Raw genomic sequence first — 17,665 nt, forward strand, 5'->3', positions numbered from 1 at the left:
TATTCTTACACCCCTTACATAAGTTCAAAATAACAGCAACTAATTATGCATATACACTATAATTTTGAAAACCCAAGTTTTCGCACCCCCTGGAATATCATCTCACACCCCTGGTTGGGAACCCATGTACTAGATGGAATATACTTTTCAACCCATACAATTCCATCTATTAAGTATCAACTTTGGACTGGTCACCATTTTATTCAGCAATACTAAACATCCAGAAGACTGCAAATATAGCTTTCACTTTTAAACAAAACTGGTCCACAGCTGAAATTTTAAATAGCTGCAAAAAACTGAAAATAAAATGCAACATGAAACTGAGCTTTAGGACTCAATAGCTGAAAGTAGGTGCTGGGGCTGTAAAAATATGGATGTAGCAATGAGGCTAATAAGAGTGGAACGATGCAGGATTTTTGCAACCCAATGTACGATTCAATGTTAAATAAACATAACTGCAATTTGGAAGCATTCAATTAAAATATGTTCTTCATATCACAAAAAACTGAACAAAACACATTTCAAATATTTTATGAAAAGCAAATATTATAATTATCCAAACTAAAATGAAGGGCTACATTAATTCCAAACTCATAATTCACCTTGTTAAGATTATTATCAATAATGGCATGTTCATTTTCCTAAGTACTTTACAAAAATAATAAACATGGTGCATGTACTTACCGTTATCTTTGTTGCTGTTCTCTTCAATTGTCATTTGTTCAGCCAGTTCAGAAAGTGACTCATCAATAGTCTGACTCCCACGCAGTGTTAAAGAAAGTCTTCTCTTAAACTTTTTCATTCTACCAGCTATAAGTCTGGCTTGAGAAAGCCTATTAAAAAAAACAGTGCAAATTATATTTATCCAAGTTTAAAGGAATTATTGTTATTTAAATTTATATGTCACCTGACTAACAGCAATTCACTGCAGCTAAGAAAAAACTATTTACATAATCAGGAAAAATATATTTATTGTTGCTTTTACCCATCAAAATGTATTTCATAATTTTAAAAATCACTTTAATGGAACAGCTAAGATCTGAAATAAAGAATTTGGAAATGTCAATAGTATTGAAATTCTGTTAAAGGAACTAAAGACACAACAATAATTACTTAACAAAGAATAATCTCTACCATAGTTAATGTATTTGCAAATAACTGTAAAGTAAAAAGAGACATTAAAGGAGGACGTAACTCTGAGAAAGATGATAGAATTTGAAATACTTATACAGAATCAAAACAATTTAGTAGAATGTATTTACAATTGATATTTAAATATGATATGTAGACAGGACAAATTAAAAGTTGCATGATAAAATGGATGGAAAACTGACAAAATAATAAAAATGGGACAATGGGAAAAACTGTGGGAAGAAATCAATACAATTTACACCAAGGTACAATTTGAGGGAAAATTGGTACAAAATATTCTACACATGGTGTTAAGTGTCCATGATTGCCAAGATGAACAAATCACAGTACAATAAATATTAGGAATGCCACAATAAAGGAACATTTTACAAAAAAAAGAGTCAAAGAAACATACAAAACATACAGAAAATTCTAAAAATAAGAATTGAATTATAACCACAAATATTTTTATTAGATATAATCCCAGAGAACGTAAACAAAAAGCTTCATACTTTATTAAGATGTATGCTGACCATGGCAAGAATTAATCTGGTACAACATTGGAAAAGAGAAACCATGCCAACAATATACTGCTAAGCTTGTAAGCCGCCCTGAGTCTTCGGAGAAGGGCGGGATATAAATGGAATTAAAATAAATAAATAAATAATAAGAATGGGAGACTAAGAGACTGTGCAGTAATAGAAATATTCACTGTATATATTCACAACAAAATGATGGAGTGAACATTTAGGAGTAGATGCTGGTTTTATTTCAAGTGATAACAACCTTGGCAGCATACAAAAGCACACCTTTTACACAAAATAAAATTATTGTTACCGATAAAACATTTATTAATGTGACAAAAATACATTCATTGCAGTAGCTTGTCAATATAAATTAAATTGTGTTTGTGGTGAGAAAACATTCTTAGTGAACTGAAGTGAGTCTGCGTGGTGGCAGAAAGCATAATCAGATAGAAACCAGTGGCCTAGTAAACCATAATGTTTATATTTACTAGCCATAACTCAAAAATAATATACAACAGCTAGCATGCTGACCTAACAAGAAGAAGAATATTGCAAGATTCCCAGAGAAAACAACAATTCCTCTTTATTTATTCCACAATATAAATGGTGTAGTTGTCTGCTGAGAAATCCAGTTTGGTCTAATAGTTAAGGTGCTGGGCTATGAATGAGGAACTAAATTCTAATCCTTACTTAGGTCGGGAAGTCCAGTAGTCTCTCCCTCTCAGCTCTAGGAAGAAGACAATGGCAGCTACTCTGAAAATGTTGTCAAGAAAATTGCAAGGACTTGTCCAGCTAATTCTCAGGAGTAAAAACTGAATCCAAGTTGAGTCATTGACCCAATTAAAACCTGTCCGATTCAAGCTTCCAATAGGAGACAGCTGTCCCTTCCCTGCAATGCCCTGCTTAAGATACAGAAAGAGAGAGAGATCAGAAAGAGAAAGAGACAAAAGTAAAATTTCAGAAAGAATACAAAAAGTGTGGCTGGGAAGAATGGATGTCCCAACTCACTTTTTTCTCTGCCCTTTGCTTTACTGATTTATTGATTTACTTCAATATCCCCTCAAATTATCCTGAAGGTATGTATTGTTTGATAGCCACAAGGTAGTCTATCTCTGCTCAAACTTTTATAAAAGACTTATTGTCTGTCTTCCGCTTTCATGCTATCATTACCTCAAACTAAAGAAGCAAGAGTTGTACAGTAGTGCTAAGCCCCAAAGAAAATACTGTCTTCTAAAGATGTCAAAATTTAGTTCATTTCAGTGTCACATATATGTATATGCGTAATATGCAGTTCCAGTGAACTTAAGTGTTTTATCTACAATCTCTCCCCTAGCATAGCTTTGTACGTAATACATCTTGCTTTATAGAAACACCGTGAAACACAAATGACAGGCGCAAGTGGATATTATGTAGATTACTGTTATATATGTCTCAATGTATTCCATTTTGGTGGACCATGCAATTTTTGTTTCTAAGAGACTTGTTTTACATCCCTTCCCATTTCCCAGCCAACTTCCACCCCAAAATGCTAGCAGAAACAAAAAGCAAGCCCACACATAATTTTTATGGATTGTAGCCTGAGCTGCATTTAATCATCAATCTGTAAGAGGGTATGAGTCAGTGTGCACTTCTAGAAAAGTACTCAGCTTCTATACTGCTTCCAATTTCTTTCTTTAACTAGCTGTCAAAGGTTAACAGCACTGTCAAGTCATTCTTAGCTATAAAACTTCTATCAGAAGGCGGTTGTTTTGTTAAATTTGAAAACATCTGCAGCTACGTCTCTACTTTCAGAAAGGTAAATACAATAATTTCGAAAAAGAAAGACAGCAACATCCACAAAGAATAATATATAATTTGATTTTTCTGTCTTTCAGGATGTAAAAAATCATACTTTATCTAACCTTTGGACTACAACATTTAGTTTTCAAATGTTAATAAAAATGTATTAGATTTTTAATAAATCATATCAGAAATAATCAAGAGTAGATGCTACCAATAAAGTTAATTCTAGTTCAAAAACTCTGTATCAAATAATACACTTTTCTTATCACTGGTTCTACATCTTCCATACTAACATATATGTAATTTTTACACCAATCAAAAAATCAAAAGAATGAATGGAAAATCTTAAACATTCCTCAATAACACTCAAATTTCTGATATTTAAATATCAAAGGTAGATAATCAACACAGAGATTCTTGAAAGGATAATAAAATTAAGGCTAGTAGTGTCCTAAAATGAATGAGAAAAGAATAATCTAATCAACAATTGAATGCCTGTATAATGTGTCAAGAAATGGTTGGCATCAGCAACAGAACTCTGGTAAACACTTACAGACACAGGTCTCCAATGATGTCACAGTTCCAATAGAGTATGGTAATTGTTCCCAATAAGAAATGATTTTTAACAGCTTACTAATGAATTATTCTTTAGGACATAAGAAATTATTGGAATGCATTTCCAATTTTTACAAATACAGATTACAAAATCTACATGTTTTCTTATAGATGAAGTGCAAATTTCTACTTGTTGAAAATGGTTTTCTGTGTTTCTCTTGACTTTCCACTTATAAGTGGAAAGGTATGTCTTGTTAATTTGGGTTTAGTTTGGACATAGCCTCTCTCTAAAGAGAGGAAGATACAACAAAATAACAGATATAGGAAAGCCCCCCCCCCGAAAAGCAATCCCTGCACCTAAATCTTAACATATGATGGGAAAAAAAAGATCTCCGAACCCCCCCATGCCAATTTGATGAAGAAGGAGCACAATCATTCACTTCTAGCTAGAAGAATCAGAACATGCAACTTGTCAGTTGGAGAAAAAGAAAGATATGGGGGGAAAATGATGTGCTGGAAAGGAGCACACAAATTTGTTCCAAATACTTTCCTTGATTCCCTCCATAATAAGGCTAACTGACTTTGATTTGTAGCACCTATTTGTAAAAATTGAGTATGGTGAGGGACAACCAGTATTTCTCAGGTCACAAAGGGGCATTATATTAATAATTAATTAAATTTAAATTAAATATATACTTTAATGAGAAAAATATATAGCCAGAGTTAAATACTGATCTGCACATTTGAACATTGATAATCTGAACTCAAGTCTGTTGTCTAAAAATTCATACTGATGAAAAATTGATAGTAATCTGTGACATTTCATTTTTATAGATCAATGCTTAATAATCATACATGGTTCGCTCTCAATAACAAATATACATATATATTTCCCCACCGTCTTGAAGGAGGCGGTGGTGAGACCTCTCCTCAAGAAGCCTGCCTTGGACCCAGCTGTATTGAACAACTTTCGTCCAGTCTCCAACCTTCGCTTTCTTGCGAAGGTTGTTGAGAGTGTGGTGGCGCATCAGCTCCCTCTGGTCCTGGATGAAGCGGATTATCTGGACCCTTACCAATCGGGTTTCAGGCCCGGGTACAGCACGGAGACGGCATTGGTCGCTCTGGTGAATGATCTCTGGAGGGCTCGGGATAGAGGATATTCCTCTGTCCTAGTCCTATTAGACCTCTCGGCGGCTTGCTCCGCGAGCTGCATTGGTTACCAGTTGTCTTCCGGGTGAGGTTCAAGGTCTTGGTTATGATCTTTAAGTCCTTACATGGCATGGGTCCGGGATACCTCGAGGACCACCTGCTGCCGGCGTCAACTCCCCTCCGCCCTGTGCGTGCCCACAGAGAGGGCCTCCTCAGGGTGCCTCCGGTCAGGGAATGTCGACTGGTGGCCCCCAGGGGGAGGGCCTTCTCTGTGGGTGCCCCGGCACTATGGAACCAACTGCCGGTTGAGCTCCGCATGGCATCGGACCTCCGATCCTTCCGTCGCGGGTTGAAGACCCACTTGTTTGAGTTAGCTGGTCTGGCCTGAAGGGGAATATGGGTTTTTAATTGGTTTTACTTTTTACTATTGCTGTATTTTAATTGGGCATGGTTTAATTCTTTTTTAATTTTTGTACAGTTATTTATATATGCCCTGTGAACTGCCCTGAGTCCCTAGGGAGAAGGGCGGTATAGAAATCCAATAAATGAAATGAAATGAAATGAAATATCTAAATTGCAGTTCCAGAATCAAGATATAAATGTAGTATGGCAATTCAGATACACTAAAAGTGCTCTTTTCACTGCTAAAAGACTGTCTATAGCACATTTTATGCTTCCAAGCAGCTGCACTATAGATAATGTGTTCATTCATAATATATATGTATGCAGATGGCAAATTTGAGACAAATGCAGAACACATGCATAGAATGATGCCATTCTATACATATTAATTGCTGATTTAATTTTATTGTACCATTTACTGAATGTCTTCACTAATCACTTGCATCATTCTGCTTAATATTAGGAATTTACTCAGATACTTTATCTTTCTAATTTGATGGAGCATAGCTAGAGAATGTATTTATTAAACAAACATATATAACCATTCATTTATCAGAAAAGCAGCAAGAAAATAGAATCACAATGTATTAAAAATACTATTTAAAATAAACCACACTGAGCCCTCAATAACTGAATGAAATTGAAATAAATAAAACAATAAATTGTTTTATTTATTGATCAACCACCTATAACAGCTTCATCAACATATTGGCTCTGGGTGTTTGGGCTCCTGGGTGATAACTAGGCCTTTACTGCTTTCCTGAATACCAACAAGGTCAAGGCCATTTGTAAGATTGTTCCATAAGACAGATGCTACAGCAGACAAGGCAGGTGATTATTGTTTCACCAAGCAAACACACAGCATATCCACCCACTCTTCCAGATTTAGCAGGATGGGCATAAATCATCAGGATTAGTGATCTCACAAGGAACTCGGTCCCATGCCATGCATGTAAGGCTTTAAAGATGACAACTGGCACCTTAAATTGTACCCAGAAGCCTATTTGGAGCTAATTCAATTCCCACAGCAGTGAGGTTACAGGGGCTTATTGTGGGATATCCATTGCTAACTATGCCACTGCCATATGGACCAGCTGATAGTTTTTATTTTCTCCTTTAAAGTTGTTATAGGGACTTGATTTCCTTTTGCTATCCCATCTATTTTCCTACATTAAAAGCTTAGTGCATATTCGGATGTTGTTGGGAAGAAAGTCTAAATATGATCCTTATTCCCGTGAGAAACTGCCACTTTTGGAATTCATGGGCAAAAAAACATTAATAGTCGTGATCAATTTATTTTTAAACACCCTTTTAAAACATTTTTGATGTTGCAAGAAAAATCTGAACTGTCTAAAGTTACAGAATAGCAATATATGCATTTAAAACATCTCTTGGACCAAACAGATCCATTAGCAGGATCCCAAATTATTACTACGGTATACTTGAAAGAGATTTAAAAGATGTTAAACTGACAGGTTTCTGAATAGACAATTGAAAAGTATTAAGAACATGAATAAAGTTCAAGTATGTTAATGTAATTTAGAATTATATATATATTAAAATTTGGAATGAATTGATATTCAAATAACTCTATATGAACTATAATTAATAAACATTATTTACTTTGATGAAAGAGTCATAAGACTTCTTCACAAATCATACTGTGAATAAAAATGAAAATACTTGTTGTACATTAATGATTAGCCAGGTCAACTACATAGAGTATGCTACTCCATCCTTAAATATCAAACCAAACACAGCAGGGACTCAAGAAAGGATCACTAAAAAAAGAAAAGATTTCAGCGTAGGCCAGAAACAGTATGTATATCTGAGGAGAGTGTTTAGGAGCTCAGTGTTTAGTTTCGAGAACAATCTGTAAATATTCAAATATTTTTAGAATTAATATTTTCATTCATTTTATATTTAGAATGAAAAGAAGCAGGCATTGGAAAAAAAGACATTCTGTTTCAGGACTCCGGTGACATCTGATCTCCTCTTTTACTATACAGGGGAAGAAGTATACTTGCTACAAATTCTGGCCTGGATTAAGTACAAGATAAACCACAAACCAAATAATGTTACAATTAGTATATTCAGCAATATAAAAACACAACATTCAAAATGTTATTCAAAATGTTAACCATTATCTGTTTAATAATCCTGATCCCTTGGACTAATATTTGTTTACCCATGATGAGCTATTGAAGATATATAAGAAACCAAGTAATCTATTTATTATTTGGGAGGAGCCAACATCAACCAAGATCTACATATTGAAATCACCTAAATAAACAGAACTATTTAAAGCATTTCCTGAATTTCAACAATGAAACTATATTTACTTAATATTCATTTAATATGATGAATGAGTAAATGCACTGCCACCAATTCTACCCAAAAAAGCATGAAAAAAATCCATAAACTTGGATATTTGTATTCTCAATGCAGAAGAGAATGTACAAAAAACTTTCAGCATGCTCATCATAGCATGCAGCATATTTATTGCTATGGATAAACACTTGATTTTATATAATACAAACTGGGACATTAATTTTTAAATACATCATCAAAATCATGATTAGAGATAAGTCAAGCCAGATAATTGATGGGATAAAATAATGGGTTATATCTTAATTTATTCCATTTATCTCTCAAATGCACAAGGTTATACAGTATACCTCAATCTTCTCGCACCACACTGATCTCTTTTTCCTAAGCATAGCCTTCTTCACACTTTTTGATATGATCCAAGTAAAACAGTAAGAGCATATTGGTTGTTGAATCAAAGAATTATAGCTGAAACTATTTGGGTTACTAAATTTGAACATTTGAAAAAAAGATCTTTCATCTTGCTTAAACATATCTAATATAGAATCCATAATTTTTCTAGTACTTTAGCATTCATCTGTCTTCCCTTAATTTAAATCCAGTTTTTCACATCCTGAATTGTGGCCTGACAAAAATGACATCTTGATTTTCTGTTTTTGGGTACTTAAATAATATAGCCTTTTCTTCTGAAAACTAAAAGCCCCAAATTCTTAATGTTTAATTTCCTGATCATTCCTATTGTCCTTCTCTCAAACTGTTCTAATTTGTTTAATTACTATTAAAATATGTTGTTCAAAACTGGACTGATGCTGAAAGTGGAATTTGACTAGTGCAAATTAATTTATACAGGTAGTCCTCAACTCATGACCTAAATAGAGCCTGCTATACGGTTATAAGCCGTGACAGTCATAAAGCCGGTTATCATGTGAACAACCTGAATTTACTAAAAAAAATTTTTGCAATAGTTAAAAGAATCTCCATGGTCATTAAGTGAATGTATGGTCATTAAGCAAATGCCAGGTTTTGGCTAAAACATCATAAAATGCAGTCATGTGACTGTAGGATGCTGCAAATGGATGTAAATGCAGGCTGGTTGCTCAGCACCAGAAGTACAGTCAAGTGATCGAGGTGGAGGGTGCATAACTGTCAGATGTTCAAACATGCTGCAAAAGGTTAAAAAGTTATTCTTCTTGTAGTGTAGGCATTAGCTATTTTTGAAAATGTTTATAGGGCTTCTTTAAAAAACCATAAATAATTATTCCAATGATTAATTTCATGCAACATGTTTTAAAAGGTAAGAGAGTTTAACTGTGCTATAAAAATATTAGTTATGGTATGCTTGTACTTTGATACACTTTCTATTGTTTCCTATATATATTTATATTTATATTATTTCCTCCGCTGGTAGATCATTTTTCCAATATTGAGCGAATACAATTCTTGCTGCAGTTAATATATGTAAAATTATATATATACACACTCTTTCTCATAATTACCTACAATTATGCTTAACAAAAATAATAATTCTGCCTTAAACTCTGTATTTTTTTGTCATTTTCTCTAACCATGTACCGTATTTTCTGGCGTATAAGACGACCCGGCGTATAAGACGACCCCCGACTTTTAAGAAGATTTTCAAGGTTTTTCGTCTTATACGCCGGAAAATACTTACATTCCCTGTCCGTTGCAGAGGAGGCGAAGGCCCAACTGGCCCCGCCAGCCCTCCCGCTGCTCCTACGCTTCTGCCGGCCCCCGAGGCGCAGCGTTTCCTGGGCGGCAGGCAGCGCCGGAGGGCAGCCGCCACCCCGCCACGGCCGGCGCCCCTCCTGCTTCCCCCCCAGGCCTTGAACTTCTCCCATTGGGTGCAGGGCGGGGCAGCTCCGCCCGCAGCCTCTTTTTTAGAACTCGTGCCGCTTCCCTCTCACTGTCGGCCGAGGCGCGCTCGGCCCGGGCTCCCGGTCCCTCTTCCCGGCCGGCTTCCCGCCCTGCCCCTCATGGAGCTGGACTGGGCGTGCAGCCTCTCGGTGTGGCTGCTTTTCCTGGGCAGCCTGGCAGTGCGGCTCCTGCGCTCGGACCTGTTGCTGAGCCGGCAGCTGCTGCTGCGCGTGGGGCTGCTGGCCGTCCTACAGGCGCTGGGCCAGGCCGTCCTGCCGCTGCCCCTCAGCGCCGCGCTCACGGCGGCTGCCTGCTGGCTCGTCTCGGCCAGCACCGCCCGTTGGAAGCGCATCCCCGCGGGGAGGAGAGCGGTGCTGGTGACAGGTGAGTCCGGCGGGCGCGAGGCCCTCCCCTCGGGCCAAGAGGCGACGGGCAGCACCGCCTTCGCGTGGGGAGAGCCGCCCGACGCTCCCGCCCAGCCGTGTCCCGGAGCCGCGCCGGAGATAGCTCGGTTGCACGGGGCGGCCCGGCTTTGCAAGAACGGGGACGCTCGACTGATTTGTTTTTTTTGCGGCGTATAAGACGACCCGGCGTATAAGACGACCCCCCAACTTTTGAGAAGATTTTCATGGGTTAAAAAGTCGTCTTATACACCGGAAAATACGGTATGTATTCTTAACCAAATTCTTTTAGCTTTAGAGCATGTACACCAAAGATGGTAACAAGTGCCTGTTTTTTGTTTACATTTCCAACAATTGTTTGATACATTTTTAAACATTTTTGCTAAACTCACAGGTGTTAAATGTCATCTATAGAACAATTTATATAAATTTTCTTTATATGCTACTGCTTTTGTTATTTTCAAATTTCTTTCCCAAAGGCTTTACCATTTTTCTAGTTCTATGTTATATCCAACCCGTTCATGGATTACTGCCTTGTTGTGGCGAAGGGGTTTGCATAATTCAATGAAGCTATGAGCTATGCCGTGCAGGGCCACCCAAGATGGTCAGGTCATAGCAGAGAGTTCTGACAAAACATGATCCACTGGAGAAGGAAATGGCAACCCACTCCAGTATCTTTGCCATGAAAACCCTATGGGCAGTACCAAAAGGCAAAACGATATAATGCTGGAAGATGAGCCCCTCAGGTCGGAAGGCGTCCAATATGCTACTGGGGAAGAGCAGAGGGCTAGTACTAGTAGCGCCAGAAAGAATGAAGTGACTGGGCCAAAGCCAAAAGGACGCTCAACTGTGGATGTATCTGGTGGTGAAAGGAAAGTCCAAAGCTGTAAAGACTTTTTCTCCATATGAACCTGGAATGTAAGATCCATGAAACAAGGCAAGCTGGACGTGGTCAAAAAAGAGATGACAAAACTGAACATCGACATCTTAGGAATCAGCGAACTAAAATGGACAGGAATGGGTGAATTTAATTCAGATGACCATCAGGTATACTACTGCAGGCAAGAATCCCTCAGAAGAAATGGAGTAGCCTTTAAAGTCAATAAAAGAGTAGGAAAACCAATACTGGGATGCAATCCCCAAAATGACAGAATGATCTCAGTTCGAATCCAAGGCAAACCATTCAATATCACAGTAGTCCAAGTCTATGCCCCAACCACCGGTGCTGAAGAGGATGAAATTGACCGGTTCTATGAAGCCCTACAGCACCTTATAGAACTAACACCAAAAAATGATGTCCTTATCATCATGGGGGATTGGAATGCTAAAGTAGAAAGCCAAAATAACTGGAATAACAGGCAAGTTTGGTCTTGGAGTACAAAATGAAGCACGGCACAGGCTGATAGAATTTTGTCAAGAGAATAGCTCTACACATGGACATCACCCGACAGTCAACACAGAAATCAGATTGACTATGTGCTCTGCAGCCAAAGATGAAGAAGCTACATACAGTCAGTAAAAACAAGACCAGGAGCTGACTGTGGCTCAGACCATGAGCTTCTCGTTGCAAAGTTTATGCTTAAACTAAAGAAAGTAGGGAAATGCACTAGGCCACTCAGGTATGAATTAAATCATATCCCCTGTTGAATATACAGTAGAGGTGACAAATACATTTAAGAATTAGATCTGAAAGACAGAGTGCCTGAAGAACTATAGATGGAGGTTTGCAACACTGTACAAGAGGTAGCAACTAAAACTATCCCAAAGAAAAAGAAATGCAAGAAAGCAAAACGGATTGCAGCAGTGAAAATGAATGTCCTGCCTAAATTTTTATTTTTATTTCAAATGATACCGATTCTTAAGAAAGATTCTAATTTGGAGGAATGGCAGCGAGGTATCAATAAATTTGTCTGGGCAGGGAAAAGGCCATGAGTTAAACTTAAGATTATGCAGGATACTCGTGAGAGAGGTGGTCTTAAAATGCCTAATTTTAAACTATATTATGAAGCTGCTGCATTAGCAGGAATAAGTGATTGGATTAATTTGACACAAGAGAGATTATTAAATCTTGAGGGCCACGATTTGTTGTTTGGCTGGCATGCATATCTGTTGTATGACAAGAAGGTAGACAATGTGTTTAGAGTGCATATTTTAAGACAGGCATTGTTGAGAGTTTGGAAGAAGTATAGACATAAGTTAGATTGCAAGATACCACTGTGGGCAATTCCAAAACACGCAATAGAAAATATACATGCTGGTTTCAAACATGATGTGACTACGTACAAGGAGATCCTAAGCTTGGAAAGAAATGTTTGGTGTTTGAAATCATATAGCCTCTTGCGAGAAGAGAAGGTTGTTCAAAATTGGTTTCAATATACTCAGTTACGGGCCAGGTGGAAAGAAGACCAGAAAAATGGTTTTACAATGACTGATGAAAATTTGATAAAGCAAATCAGAAATCAGGGACCAGCACATATTAAACGGATATATCTTGCGTTGATAGAGATTGATTCAGAAACAGAACTTGTTAAGGATTGTATGATAAAATGGGCCCAAAATATCCAGGAAGTTATCACAATGGACACATGGGAAAAGATCTGGGTGAGGAATGTAAAATTTACACAAGCTCAAAATCTAAGAGAGAATTTTTACAAAATGTTTTATAGATGGCATTTAGATCCTAAAAAGCTTGCAAGTATGTATCCGAATTATCAGCCTAAATGTTGGAGGTGCGGTGATGAAGACGCAACATATTTTCATATATGGTGGACTTGTAAAAAGGTTAAGGCCTTTTGGATAAAAGTCTGGTGGAACATGCAGAAGATTTTTAAACAGAGGATAAAGTTTTGTCCGCAACTTTTTTTGTTGGGAATAATTATAGATGCTACAGTTGTGGACACTAAGTTGATGTTGAATTTAATTACGGCAGCAAGACTCTTGATAGGTCAGTACTAGAAGAAAGAGGAACTGCCGACTATAGGAGAATGGACTTTAAAGGTTTCTGACCTGGCTGAGATGGCGAAGATTTCAGCCTATTTGAAAGATCACTCGCAAGAACGCTATATTATGGAATGGAGAAAATGGATTGAGTTTATCCAGAACAAGTATAGGGTTAAGAAGTTTCATGTAGCATTTGAATAAGTCTTCTTTCTTTTCTTCTTTTTCTATTTTTGTTTTCTATATATATTTAATATTACTAAGGTTTGTTTTATCCTATATAAGCTAGAGAGTGATGGATTTTAGAGTTTATGGTTGTTAGTATATGGTTGTTTATGATTGTTTTTTTTATATATACCTTGTATTTAGCTCTGGGAAGTCGGGGGGGAGGGGGGAGAGGTAGGGGGGGAGGGAGAAGGGAGGGGGAGGGGGGATTTTTTTTAAAGAAAAAATTGTATGTTAAAACTTTTCAATAAAAAAAAAAGAAAGCAAAATGGCTGTCTGAGGAAGCTTTGCAAATAGCTGAGGAAGGAGGGAAGCGAAAGGCAAGGGCGAAAAAGATACACCAAATTGAATACAGAATTCCAGAGAATAGCTAGAAGAGATAAGAATGCCTTCTTAAATGAACAGTGCAAAGAAATAGAAGAAAGCAATAGAATAACGAGGACCAGAAATCTCTTCAAGAAAATTGGAGAGATGAAGGGAACGTTTCATGCAAAAATGGGCATGATAAAGGACCAAAATGGCAGGGACCTAACAGAGGCAGAAGAGATTAAGAAGAGGTGGCAAAATTACACAGAACTATATAAGAATGAGCTTAACATCCCTGATAACTACGATGAGGTGGTCACTGACTTCGAGCCAGACATCCTAGAATGTGAAGTGAAGTGGGCCTTAGGAAAGCTGAGCAACAACAAAGCTAGTGGAGGTGATAGTATTCCAGCTGAGCTATTCAAAATCTTAAAAGACAATGCAGTAAAAGTGCTACACTCAATTTGCCAGCAAATTTGGAAAACTCAACAGTGGCCACAGGATTGGAAAAGATCAGTTTACATTCCAATTCCAAAGAAAGGCAGTGCCAAAGAATGTTCAAATTATTGCACCATTGCACTCATTTCACATGCTAGTAAAGTTATGCTTAAAATCCTACAAGCTAGACTCCAGCAGTATGTGGATCGCGAACTACCAGAAGCACAGGCAGGATTTCGAAGAGGTAGAGGAACTAGAGATAAAATTGCCAACATACGCTGGATCATGGAGAAAGCTAGGGAGTTCCAGAAAAACATCTACTTCTGCTTCATTGACTATGCTAAAGCCTTTGATTGTGTGCATCACAACAAACTGTGGCAAGTTCTTAAAGAGATGGGAGTACCAGACCATCTTATTTGTCTCTTGAGAAACCTGTATGTGGGTCAAGAAGCTACAGTGGGAACTGGACACGGAACCACTGATTGGTTCAAAACTGGGAAAGGAGTCCAGCAAGGCTGTATACTGTCGCCCTGCCTATTTAACTTATATGCAGAGCACATCATGCGAAAGGCAGGGCTAGATGAATCAAAAGTTGGAATTAAGATTGCCGGAAGAAACATCAACAACCTAAGATATGCAGATGATACCACTCTAATGGCAGAAAGTGAAGAAGAACTAAAGAGTCTCTTGTTGCGGGTGAAGGAGAGTGCAAAAGTTGGCCTGGAGGAACGTTGTCCATGGGGGTGCGATGGATTGGACACAACTTCGCAGGCTAACAATAACATGTTTTATCCAAAGTTCTTTGCCCATGTTATCATTGTTTCTTTAACTGGTTCCTCTTCCATCTTTAAACTTAGCATATATTTATGAAGTTTCTTAATCAATTTTTTATCTGATGTCAGTAATATCTTATCAAATTCTGTCTGTTCTTTATAAAATCCAGATATTTTAACATCTTTTTCATATCTCGTTTGAATTTGCAGGCATCGCCGCCATGATATGTCAATACCCTGTTGTTCTAGTTCTTGTCTATGTTTTAATTTTCCTTCTTTATTCAAAATATCTTCATGACACAACAAACGCTTCCATTGTTGAAAGCCATCCAGGTATTTTTATATAGATTTTTGCTTTTATATATAGACTTTCAGTGTTTTTCAATAATGGAATTTAAATATGCTATAATAAATATTAGCTATGGTAAACCCGTGCTTTAAGTATCAGATATGGTATGCCTATGCCTATCCCTGTATATTAACACACATTCTCTCTCTGTACATGTAAATGTATACTGTATGTATATATTTAAGAAGCTAATTTAGTTTAACTGTAGATATGCTTAATGTTATAAATAAGCAGACTGAAATGGCTACCAGCAGTTAGAAACAAGCATATAATACCTGCAATTAGGACAAAGCTGTACAATATTGTGTAGATATGAATCTAAATAAAAGAGCTAGACAAGAGAACTGGCACAGACTACTAAATATGAAATGAATTTATCAACAGTGTAAGTAATGCAAAGATTAAGAAAAAACATTTTTCTCCATTTACTGGGCCACCAGCTGATTCATCTCATCAGGAAACTGAATTTTTTTCCATCTTCTAATAAGACATTGTTTATATAATAGTTTAGGGTAATCCATATTGGACATTCTTTTTAAAGATTTGTTTATTTAATTTTTGTTCAACCTTTATTATTTTTATAACTAACCCAAGGTGGCGAACATATCCAACACATAGATATATTGCCAGTGTGTCAGAAGAATTCATCAGAGGCAGCCCACAGATGACATCTGCATGATAATGTAATAATACAGTGGCAGGACGTACTTACCCATGTTAGATGTCGTATCATCATTACACAAAAGTTTCATTTGCCCAGTGACATCATGAAATATTTGTCATCATCAGGCTTGGTATAGATAAGAGGTGTCAAAGTGCTGGCCTGTGGGCCGGATGCATCATAGCAAAACCGCACCCACACCATTGCCGGCAATGGCAAAAAGTCATGATACGTTGTGACACGTCACTTGACGTTACGAGTTTGACACCCCTGGTATAGATGATGCTAGTAAGGAAGTGGAAGGATACCAAGACAGACAATTCTATATTGTTGTCAAGGATTGTTACTAGAAAATCTAGTCAAGGGAATCTCTATATCCATGACAGAGGAGTTCTAGGCAAATTTTTATAAGGAAGTATTCTTATAAAGAAGGGTGTAAGCAAGCAGAATGTCAGAATATAGTATGTTATGCACTTGATAAATCACATTCTACAAAACTGAGAACTGTTCCCACAAGCACATGCTTCCCTTTTGTTCTTCTGAAATTATTGCTAAAATGTGTGTGCAAGAAGCTACTTATTTATCTGCAACTGCAGTTCTTGGAATGACTTCACACACACTGGTTATGTTCGTATGGACAGGTTCATTCAAAAACTTCTATAGCTTACTAATTTGGCAGGAGCAGCTAACACATGACTAGGCATGATCCCTGCCAGTTGCTTTCAGTTCATAACACTGCCACACCAGATGTGAAATTACAGTTTCCAACAGTGATGATATTCAGGTAGGGCAGTTTGTATGAATACAGTTTAACACTGAAGAACTGCATTAGAGGTTACAATGAGCATGCACAATGTTTTATTTCGAAAGATTTCTAGTATGAAATTTTGCAAAACATTCATCTTGATTCCAAAACTGTTTTTTGTTTTTATCATTTAGTGTCATCTCATGCCTTGAGTTTGAAATCCCTCTGTCTCACGGTAGTTGGAACATCTTGTTTTATACTTAAAACTTTGAAAAAATTCACATTTCACATGTTTCCAAACAAAATGTTTTTGCACATTCCTAAATGTTAGTAACTTTTTTCATTGTAGCCTCTATGATTCACAGAGATGGGTAAGTAAATTTCTGGATGCAGAATATTGAGAAAAGTAGGAATGTGATTATTCTTATATAAAATTAGGAGTTAGGAGTAGCTATTGGTATAAGAAATGGCCTCTCTCTTCTTTCAAATTTATAAATATTCGTATGGTAAGACGTTGATGACATGAAAACTAACTTGGTCCAGGACTTTTCTTCTGCCTTCAACAAAACTGTAGGCAATGGAATTAGGAATGCTAAAGCAGTAGCCTCTTGGGCTGATACAGTGGGTTCTCTACCATTTGAAAAGATCACTGAATTTCAAGGCCAAGACAATGTTCCTTCTTACCTATTTGTTCACTCCAGAAATAAATGTGATAAGGATCAGAATCATAACAATATCAGAAATACAGTTGCATTCAAAAAGTATTCAGACCACTTCACTTTTGCCAATTTTGTTATGCTGCAGCCTCAGTGGAAATTGATTTTTCCCCCTCATTAATCTACACTCAATACCCCATAATGACATATGAAAACAGAATTTTAGAAATGACTGTAAATTTATTAAAAAGAAAAAACTGAAATATCTCATTGGCATAAGTATTCAGACCCTTCACTCAGTACTTGGTTGAAGCATCTTTGGCAGCAATTACAGCCTCAAGTCTTTTTTGGGTATGATGCGACAATCTTTCCACAATTAGATTGGGGGATTTTCTGCCATTCTTTCTTGCAAATCCTCTCAAGCT

At 37.1% G+C, this 17,665-nt stretch overlaps 1 protein-coding gene across 2 annotated transcripts in view; it reads right to left on the reverse strand.

The window, feature by feature from the left end:
• The window catches only part of CDK17 (cyclin dependent kinase 17), an 85,850-nt gene that overhangs the window by 47,960 nt on the left and 20,225 nt on the right, over nucleotides 1-17,665 (reverse strand). For both annotated transcript variants that reach the window (XM_081330416.1, XM_081330417.1), the window contains exon 2: nucleotides 685-833. In XM_081330416.1, coding sequence (XP_081186542.1) covers nucleotides 685-802 — 118 coding nt within the window. In that variant the 5' untranslated portion in view covers nucleotides 803-833. The remainder of the gene's footprint in view (nucleotides 1-684; nucleotides 834-17,665) is intronic.

This window comes from Vipera berus, assembly GCF_964194415.1.
Source record: "Vipera berus genome assembly, chromosome: 6".
NCBI lineage: Eukaryota > Metazoa > Chordata > Lepidosauria > Squamata > Viperidae > Vipera > Vipera berus.